Source organism: Panicum virgatum, chromosome 9N, assembly GCF_016808335.1.
Source record: "Panicum virgatum strain AP13 chromosome 9N, P.virgatum_v5, whole genome shotgun sequence".
Classification (NCBI taxonomy): domain Eukaryota; kingdom Viridiplantae; phylum Streptophyta; class Magnoliopsida; order Poales; family Poaceae; genus Panicum; species Panicum virgatum.
The window spans coordinates 79166333-79176120 of NC_053153.1; the positions used below are offsets into that span (position 1 = coordinate 79166333).

General features: G+C 48.4%; 1 protein-coding gene across 14 annotated transcripts; it reads left to right on the forward strand.

The window, feature by feature from the left end:
• Positions 1–1328: 1328 nt before the first annotated feature.
• LOC120692220 (silicon efflux transporter LSI2-like) lies at positions 1329–9379 on the forward strand. Of its 14 annotated transcripts, none has more exons than XM_039975473.1 (6): positions 6253–6420; positions 6794–6861; positions 7026–7145; positions 7231–8429; positions 8517–8706; positions 8842–9379. In XM_039975473.1, exons 4-6 carry the CDS (start codon positions 7281–7283, stop codon positions 9108–9110), a joined length of 1608 nt encoding a protein of 535 aa, XP_039831407.1. In that variant the 5' UTR covers positions 6253–6420; positions 6794–6861; positions 7026–7145; positions 7231–7280; the 3' UTR covers positions 9111–9379. The 14 variants fall into 14 exon arrangements, with proteins under 14 accessions (XP_039831406.1, XP_039831405.1, XP_039831409.1 ...); XM_039975474.1 differs by having other exon boundaries at positions 6794–6801; XM_039975475.1 differs by lacking the exons at positions 6253–6420; positions 6794–6861 and adding an exon at positions 1394–1653.
• The last annotated feature ends 409 nt before the right edge of the window (positions 9380–9788 follow it).

The window sequence follows — 9788 nt, forward strand, 5'->3', positions numbered from 1 at the left end:
AGTCCTGGAGGATCCATCTTAAGTGCCCTCGCTAAGTGTATGTGTATCAGACCAATTCAGAAAACATACGTTGTACCGATGGTGCCAATAGCAAACATTAAGCAAGGTACTTACATTGAGGTCATCGATGGCTACTAAAGTTATCTGAATAAGAGCAAGCAAAGTTTCCTACATCTAGCACACCCAGTCAATCGGCCGTTACATCACAGCTAGAGAGCAACCACAAGCAAGAGCCATCCAGATGACCAATTTCAGCTCGTTTGACAAAGATTCTTGCACGCGACGGACAGGACCAGAGAAAGGAAGCTTAACCTATCAACTTCTTCGTACTGAATGTTACCAGTATCATTCAAGCAAGATTGAAGATTTTCCTTGCTTTGGGATTATATTTCTTCGTCCTTTTTTTAGGAAGGCTCTGTGATATTTTTGCCCTCTGTTGCTTTCTGCCGCAGTTGCAGAAATGACGTGGCGCTTATAATGTGCTGATAAACAATGAACAGTAGAGATTTTTAGTACTGATGACAGATGATCACAGTCTCATCAGCTCGCTTCCTATTCTTCTCTGCCTTGGTTCGCACGCCAGTGACAGCAATGGGATCTTGCACTAATAGTAGTAGTAGCTAGCCGTCTCCTCCCAGTCCGTCAGATATCCAATCCGAACGTCTTGTTCATCTGAGTACTATCTGGCAGTGTCATGCATCATGCTTGCTTTTCGGGGAAAAAAGCGCAGAGATTTATTAGTCTCGATGTAAACCCCTGGACGGAAAAGATCTATCAACCAGTCCATGTTCATCCATGGATGCCGCAATGCAGCCATGTTCTTCCATTGATCTTGGTCGTCGTCGCGTTTAGATCGTGATATTTCCCCGGCCTGTTCATCGATCAGCTCATCTTCCAGTTGAATGAACGAACAGTGCCCACAGCCCCCACCAAACAAAGCAATGCCGGGAGGCTCGATACATCCATCGCGATTAGTTAGGTAAACCATGCGTTGTTAGACCTTAATGAGCCCGCCAGACTTTTTTTACCCGCACCACGTACCCGCCGCCGCGACGTGGATTGGGAGGAGGGCGGACGGCGACGAGCCAACCGTCCTGGCTCGTCGTCCGCGGCGAAAGGGATCGGATTCATACGAGCTAAGCTAGCTAGTCCGCTGCTACTGCTGCTGGTTGTGGTGCGAGCGCTAGCTGCGAAGCTGCGGCGTCGCTGTCGGCGTTAACAGGGCCGTGGACCGGTGGCGTCCGTACCTGTGGATCGCGTCTCGGCGGGGGGATCGAGAGAAAAGAAAAGGAAAAACAAAAGCAGCGGCGAGCCCTCCGTGGGCGCACACGTCGCTCGCCGGCCGCTTATTTAAGCCGGCGGCCTCCCCGCCCGGCGTCGTCCGCCTCACTCCACCAGACGATCTCACCACCAGCAAGCCATCCAGAGATAGACGACGTGTATAAATAAGGCCGTGTCGAACGAAGCCGGTAGCCCGCGCGCGCACGACAGATCGATCGAGCACCGTCGCCGCGCGCGCGCTCGCCAGCACGAAAGTTTGGTGCCGTACGTGGTCGGGGGCGGCGCCGGCCATCTTTGGATTGGATCGGCGGCGGCGCGGCGGGGGGATAGTGGGGAGCTGGCCGGGAGAGCCGCGCGCCGTCGGGGCATTGTGTAAGTTTCTTTCTGAACTCTTCCCGGTGCTTTGGATAGGGCCCTTTTGCTGCTGGTTTTTTGTGTGTTTTGCTTCCGATCCAGGCATGCGTACGCGCGTGCAGGCGTGAGACATGCGTGTGTCCGGCCCTATGATAACACGTGGACTTGCCGGCCAGCTATGTATTTTTTAGATTAACGAAAATCCGGCCTGGACCTCTCCCAGTTGAGAGACTACAACCAAACACAAAAAGATGCAGTACGCATACTGCTCTAGCACAAGCTTAAAACCTCTCAACGCGGCTTTAAGTTCATATCACAACAAGAAGCAGAACAACTAGCAGCCTATTAGGCTGGGAAAGAACAGTTGGGCTAGTTTGGCTGGCTGCATGCATGGTGCTTTTGCGTGCTCCCGCCAATCCGTCAGCCCAGCCACGGCTTGGTGTAGCCCAGCCAGCCAGCCGAACAGGCAACAGGGTGTAGTATGTTTCTCTCCTAAAATTCCATCCTTATCTTGCAAAAAGCTCCAGCACCAGACCTTCAAGCAGCCGGCCAACTGTGTGCGCAATGCATTGTATCTTGATCGAGATGGATATTTTCATCACGTACATATACAGTTTTTTTTTTTTGCGAAACACATAGGCCCGTATGCAGTGTTTTATTTTTTTTAAAAAAAAAGGAAAGAAAGAAACTAGTATCTATATTTACTTCTTGATCGTCAGAGTAGATTATCTCTCAGTCTAGCTCAACTAATAAACCGGTATTAATTGGAGTCTTGGAGAGTAGTGGCAGCTAGCTGGATTATTACCATGGCTGAAACTGAGACGCACATGCATGTGTACACGCTTGCTCTGCACTCGATCGGTGCGCGTATCCTCCACTAAACTCAGATCGCACTAGCGGTGGTTTCTGCGCGAATAGCCGTGGAGAGGCATGGGGAGGAGTGAGTACTGGAGCAGGCACTACGCTAGCTAGTACTAACAACATGTCTGGTCGCCAACAACTTGGGAGGGTAGCTGCGCCTCGATCGGTCGGACAGGATGCATGGCGCCATGGCCATGTGGCAAGGAGCGCCCGGGCTGGGCTTGGAAGCCGCGATCACTTCAACCTCCCAGGGACCCAGGCTCTCTTTCTCTGGGGCAACATACTCCGCTGTCTACTGTCTTTGTGTGTACTAGTCTACTATACTTGGCAACCAACACGTTTAGTTTCTTTAGAAAAAGGAAGAAGCTTTATCTCGAGATGGTCAGTGAGACCTAGCGACCCGAATTGGGCAGGGTTTCGCTAACACTACGCCAATCATCACCCGTTAGCATCTGACAGGTTAGCTCCAAGTTTTTTCTGCAAAAAGGAAAAAAAAAAAGGAAAAAGAGCATCAGCTGCCGGTACAAGAGTCTGACAGGCTCACAGGCAGATCGAACAAAAGCTTATCCCTCAAACAAGTTGACAAACAAGCCCTTTTAATTTCTCGCGGTGTTCCTTGAAGCAACCGCTGCTGCTGCAAGTCTACAACGATCAACTTTTTATAGCTCCCAAAGCGACGGCCAGGCCAGGGAAAAACCTGACACGATCTTATCCCCCAACACGCATACTTTGTCAACTGAAAGCTCCATTGGTGGGTGTAAAAGATCCATCCCCACGTGACTGATTGCACGGACGCGGGCCTCAGTTGGGCCAAAAGCCCGGCGCACGGGTGGGAGGGGGCTTGGACGGCTGGATTTGGGTGTCGTTCGCAGGCTGATCCGATCGGACGGTGATGGCATGGGTGCGTTGCCTGACGGTGGCTGCTGTAGCAACTTGCAGTAGTACTAGTTGTAGAGTTGCAGGTGAATTGTCCCGGTCTGATGTCGTTACGGCACTGACGAAACACACCACATGACTCGTGTACTTGTCTCTAGCTGCAGCCTCTGATCTGCTAATGATCAAATCACATCATCAGCAGATGATGCAGGCGATTAAATTCGACGTCACCGTCTAGCTACCTAATACGAGATGGATCGAGCCCCGAATCGTCTCTGATTTACGAGGTCGCTGGCTGGACATTGTTGGTGTTTACTGTTCTAGCTTTACTGACATGAAATGGGTAGTATCGGAGAAAAACACAGGACAACATTCAGAGACTAGCAGCATGGCTATACCTAGCTAGTCGGCGTTTGCTGACATTTTTTTTTCGAAAAGGCGTTTGCTGACATGCAAGTTCAGAGACTTGCATTGGTTGCTGTACTTGCCAATGCTTTCTCTTCAATTTTTTTTTGAAACAAACTTTCTCTTCGATTTCAGAAAAGAAAAAAATGCTTTCCCTCTTCATGGGGCTACCACTTCCAAGATCCATCATCTTGCAACAGTGTAGTGTTCCACTAGCTAGGCTTCGTGCTCTGCCTTTTGTTTAGACGACGGGATAGGTCTTGTCCTCAAGTCAAATTATATACTGATGAGGGCTATATGTATATTACTCAATTATTGGTCGGTACGGTCAGTAGAACCTTTTTTGAGTTCGTCAGATCTGTGGCTGTCCACAAGTTTCTTGACACCTGGTTCAGCTCTCTTCCACTAATGAGGCAGCAAATCTTCCATTTCGGAAAAAAAAGGAGAGAAGGCACCATCTGAGGCAGCACTGTTACTAGTGTAGACTGTACTGGGTCTAACGGGCCTTTTTAAGACCTCATCACAGATAGTGCCACTAACGTGAACCCATCCTTGTCAGTGAGCGCAACCGATGCTGTTGATTCCTCTAGGAGTGGATCATTTTTTCTTCTTCCTTTCCAAGCATATGTCCTTATAGCTTGACCTATATCTGACGGTTCCTATATAGTATAATTGTACTAGCTCCTACAAAAAATCCAAAATGATCATTATCCACAGCAATCCTACTACACTGAAAACGTGTCATGGAGGAGTGCTCCTGAAGCCTCGAAATTCCCAATATCTGTAACGGACATCTGGCAGCTCTCTAAGACATAGACTGTTCTCACAGACCAACATATGTCTTTTCTGCACATTTTGTCCTCACTCGTGCGTACCCGGGAATCACTTCTCGGTCGGTCACCCATCCCCAAATTGCTCCGGGCCAAACACACTTAACCTCGGAGTTCTTGGAGACCGGCTTTCGGAAAAAAAGTTGCAACTTGTTGGTATGAGTATCCTATTAATCCTATTAAGCCATGCGCCGGGTGTCACAATATCGCTTTTGATTGTTCTCCTAAAAAGATTTTGCAGAATTGCATTTATTCCCCGGATATATACCAGACGACGTAAAGCAATGGAGATCGATGTCTGCCCTCTAGTTTTGTCGCTAGAACCGGACGCTTTTTTTATATATATAGTTGACGCGTTTCTTGGATATGAAGAAACATGCAACATCAGTAAGCTGGACAAGCTCCCACGCGCAAAAATCCAAGTCAGCAACACATCAATGTCACGGTTCCGTCCCTAATCGTGGCTCTCACAGGAATGGAATAAACGGTTCACTAGCATGGAGAAGGAAAATGCTAGGTATACTCCGACGGCACCGACCAGTATAAGACTAACCATAGCCACAGTGGTGCCGATGCTGAAATTAGTTGTGCCCACTCGATCCACCTCAGCCGATGCTGCGAAATCCAAAACGTATGCAGCGGTGGCATCAATGCTAAGTATAGAAATGGAGCCGACTCATCAGACCCATCTGTCGCCCCGCCGTTGTTCCTTCACGCTAGAATATATGCTAATTTATTTATCCAGCCTCAGTTCACCTACATGCGTTGGTGCTCTCCATTTTGGATTCTAGCATCGGTATCACAACGGTTGCCTCTGAACACTCTCTCTCTCTCTCACCTGATTCAAGCATCCTCAGAATCCACCTATGTGGCTAGTCTAAGTGTGCTTAAACTGTGAACTGTAGATTTGCTAAAAAAAACTGTGAACTCTAGAAAAAAAGTAACAGCCCCTTCATCATTGTAAAAAGAATGTGTTATTACTATCTTTCTATGACATTGACATAGTATCCAACACACACTACTTGACTATTACTTTCCATAATATTTTCTTTTCAAAAAACTTTCCATAACATTTTCCTTGTAAAAATCCATCAGAAGTCTCTTCATCCATAAATTGACATAACCTGATCTGCAAAAACATATTTATGTTTATTTTTTTACAAAAGTATTTTCAAAATTAGGATTCGGCACCAAAATAGTATAGTAGAATAATAAGGAGAAAAACGAGATAGATTGTTTGAGAGGCTCAACCTGCAGGTCCAACTTGCTAAAAGGGTTGTCCAAAAAACAAACATAGAAATCCCATAACCATAAGAAACCTAATTAAAAATAGGATATTATTCACTTATTGGATGAACTTTGATCCACGAATCAAACAAAAAGGTTATCCTGGTACAACCTGTCCGGGTAGTAGCACGTTCATGTATATCTGGATAAAGTAGTGGATTAATGTTTCCATATATTGTACACGAACGTTGCCTAAAATAATCACCGGTTATCCGGAAAACGGGAGTTCCACCGGTGTGCGCATAGTAAATTGCCATCCTAGGAGCTCCCACTGCACGTGGGCCCCAACCCCCGTCACCCCCACCACATCCCGTGAAAAGCGGAGGCAGTGGCCTTTTCCTCTCCGCCCCCATCCCATGGCGACGCGCCCCTATTTAGCAGCCCCCACCCTCCATGCCCTGATGCCCATGATCACCACCGCCACTTTATTCTCCCCTCCAATCCGCCACCTCGTCGTCGTCCTCCGCGCAGCCTGGCAGCACTGTGGACTACCCGCGCGCCCTTCCATCCGATCCCCTACTCGAAGGTGAGCAGCCCCCCGCGCGGCCGCGCCCTTGTCGAATTTCTCTCGTCGCGATCCGGTCGTAGAATAGCACACACATACCCCTTCTAGTAACCTGTGCGGCTGTGCCAGTGTGCCTGCGCGGATTTGTTCCGGATCTTCCGTCGTAGGTAAGCCCGGCGCTAATCCACTGCAGAACCAGCTTGATCTGCACTGAAATCTTGTTTGGGCATCTATAGTGTTCTACCTCTGTTTGTTCTAGTCGTAGCAGCACTGCAGCAGCAGCTGCTGCAGCCTAAAATCTGGGGAACCTTTTTGGCTTTAATTTGGATTTGTGAACTGTGCGAAAGCTCTGTACTGTATTGACAAGGATTCTTCTCGCTTTGAATTGTTGCAGGATACATCGTGAGTAGGCGTGATGGTGCTTGATACCAATACGTGTCCTGTCCCCCGTTTTCTCGTGCAGTTAACACCGTTCTTGCTAATTCGCATTAGTTTATTATTAATGGGACGAATAAACTATTTCCATTGGGGAGACTCTTGCACATTTCTTGAACTTTTTTTTGAGTAATATTACTTTCTAGGGGGCTGATGTCTATTTGTTTTTGGTGTCTGCTCCATTTTTGCAGGCTCTTGAGTTAAGTTGGGCAAGAAGGTGGTTCATTCCAGCAGGCAGCAGGGCCCTTCTCGTGAGCCTGCTAGTCTGACCGGCCTTGGTATTTGGGGTTGTTCTGTACTCTCTTTAATTTGTGAGTTGTGACAGGTTCTTCAAGTGCAATTGTTAAGAGTTTTAGTTGTAGAGGAAGAGAGGATTTGCTAATATGGCGTTGGCAGGGACCTCCAAAGTAGTGCTGGGATGTATCGCCTTTGGGATTTTCTGGGTGATGGCCGTCTTCCCCACCGTCCCGTTCATGCCTGTTGGACGGACGGCTGGGTCCCTCCTTGGTGCTATGCTAATGGTCCTGTTCCGTGTCATCTCCCCGGAGGACGCATACGCTGCGATTGACCTCCCGATCATTGGCCTGCTCTTTGGGACAATGGTCGTCAGCATCTTCCTTGAGAGGGCTGACATGTTTAAGTACCTCGGAAACCTGCTCTCATGGAAGAGCAGAGGTAGCAAGGACCTGCTCTTCCGAGTTTGCATCGTGTCTGCATTTGCAAGCGCACTTTTCACCAATGACACGTGCTGTGTTGTGCTCACTGAATTCATCCTCAAGGTTGCTAGGCAGAACAACCTACCACCACAGCCTTTCCTTCTGGCCCTTGCCACCAGTTCTAACATCGGCTCTGCTGCAACGCCGATTGGTAACCCTCAGAACCTTGTCATAGCTGTGGAGAGTGGGATTTCATTTGGTCAGTTCCTGCTAGGAGTTTTCCCAGCTATGATTGTTGGGGTTCTGACAAATGCTGCTATCCTCCTTTTGTACTTCTGGAAATACTTGTCTGTGGAGAAGGACCAGGAAGGTGGGCAACCTGAAGGGCCAGAGGTGGTTGCCGACGATGAGGTTACCTCGCATCGCTTCACACCGGCTAGAATGTCACATGTTTCTTCCCTGAATCCAGATGATGTGGATTGCATAAGTGAACCAATCATCAGGAGCAACAGTGTCAGTACCAGTGTGAACGAGAACCTGAGGAGCAGAAGCATCAATTCTGAGGCCGACATTCAGCTTGCCATTAAGTCTCTGCGGGCATCAAGCATGTCACACGAGATGGTAGAGGTCTCGACGGTTTCTGATAGGAGAGATGAAGGTGCATCCTCAAGGAAGTTCACTAGAACTGCAAGCCAACAAAGGAGTGTGATAATAGAGGACTTGCCACCCTCCCCAGAGAGCAATGGGGAAAATGAGAAAGAAGCAGAGGTCGCAGAGAAGAGGTGGAAAGTTCTTGTGTGGAAGACAGCTGTTTACCTTATAACTCTTGGCATGCTCATTGCCCTTCTAATGGGGCTTAACATGTCCTGGACTGCAATCACTGCAGCTCTGGTTCTCCTTGCACTTGATTTTACAGATGCACAGGCTTGTCTTGAGAAGGTATGCTCCTCAAATTTTGATCAATGCTAACAGAGTTGACATACTTCTATTAGAGTGAATGATGATGATCATCTTCCTGACTTGCAGGTGTCATATTCATTGCTGATCTTTTTCTGCGGAATGTTTATTACCGTTGATGGCTTCAACAAAACTGGCATACCGAACACACTCTGGGAGTTAGTGGAACCATATTCAAGAATTGATAGTGCCAAAGGAGTTGCACTTCTTGCGGTGGTGATTCTTATCCTTTCAAATGTGGCCTCAAATGTCCCCACAGGTATTTTTTTTTCAAATTGATTTTTTTGGGTACTCTTTGAAATATTATGAAGTATGATCATGCATAATCATTTAATACTTTGCATAACATATCCTCTTATGCTTACGAAATCTGTTGCTCGGTCTTGTTTTGCAGTCTTGTTGCTCGGTACAAGAGTGGCCGCGTCAGCCGCCGCGATTTCTCATGATTCAGAGAGGAAGGCCTGGCTCATCCTTGCATGGGTGAGCACCGTGGCTGGGAACCTCACCCTCCTGGGTTCCGCCGCGAACCTGATTGTCTGCGAGCAGGCCAGGCGCGCTCAGTTCTTCGGCTACAACCTCACCTTCTGGAGCCACCTCCGGTTCGGGGTGCCGTCGACCATCGTCGTCACGGCGATCGGGCTGCTCATCGTCATCAGCTACTGAATGCAGAAGATAGTAAGTAGTGTACGAGATGCAGAACGGATAAATCCATCCATCCATCCAATAAGAAATTACATGTAAATTAGGCTTGTAACTCTCGCGTGTGTGTCGGTATGTGTATGTCTCCGTCTGTGGTCTTGCTCATTTTAGTGCTGCTAAGCTAAGGGAGCCGTGAGCAGAGTGCAGATGGCTGACCGTGTAGCCTGCATTTTCATTCCTGAACGGAGGTTGCAAATAGGGTTAATGAAGAATGGTATGGTAATCTGATTGCAGTTTTGATGTTCAAATTTAGTCCAGTTTTGATCTGGTGCAAGCGTTTAAATAGTTCGTTTCGGAAAGTGAAGGTCAGTTGAAACTTGAAATTCTGCTTTGAAAACCGGAAACGTTCCGAAATCCTGGCGAAGTTTGGGCTAAAACTCGAAGCAGCCCATCACCTTACTGGGCCAAAATCGGAGGCTGCCCAACACTGCTTAGTGCTTAGTTGGTCTAGGCTCCTCGAGAGCCGATCAAGAGACGCTTTGCCAGTTCCCGCCGCTGCCGCTCTCGCCACCGCGTCAACGCCGCCTCCGCCGCCGCCGTTGGATAGAAATCGACAGTCCCACGAGCGCGGTGCCAGCGGGGGGTGGGAGGCTCCGCCGCCGCGATGGCGGTGGACGCGGACTCTGATCCATTGGCGTTTCT

Bases quoted from the DNA above. Each gene is read 5' to 3' on its own strand.
- LOC120692220 (XM_039975472.1), top strand. From the start codon at position 7,218: ATGGCGTTGGCAGGGACCTCCAAAGTAGTGCTGGGATGTATCGCCTTT. The intron at 8,430-8,516 runs GTATGCTCCTCA...CCTGACTTGCAG, and splicing joins CACAGGCTTGTCTTGAGAAG to GTGTCATATTCATTGCTGAT. The intron at 8,707-8,841 runs GTATTTTTTTTT...CTTGTTTTGCAG, and splicing joins GGCCTCAAATGTCCCCACAG to TCTTGTTGCTCGGTACAAGA.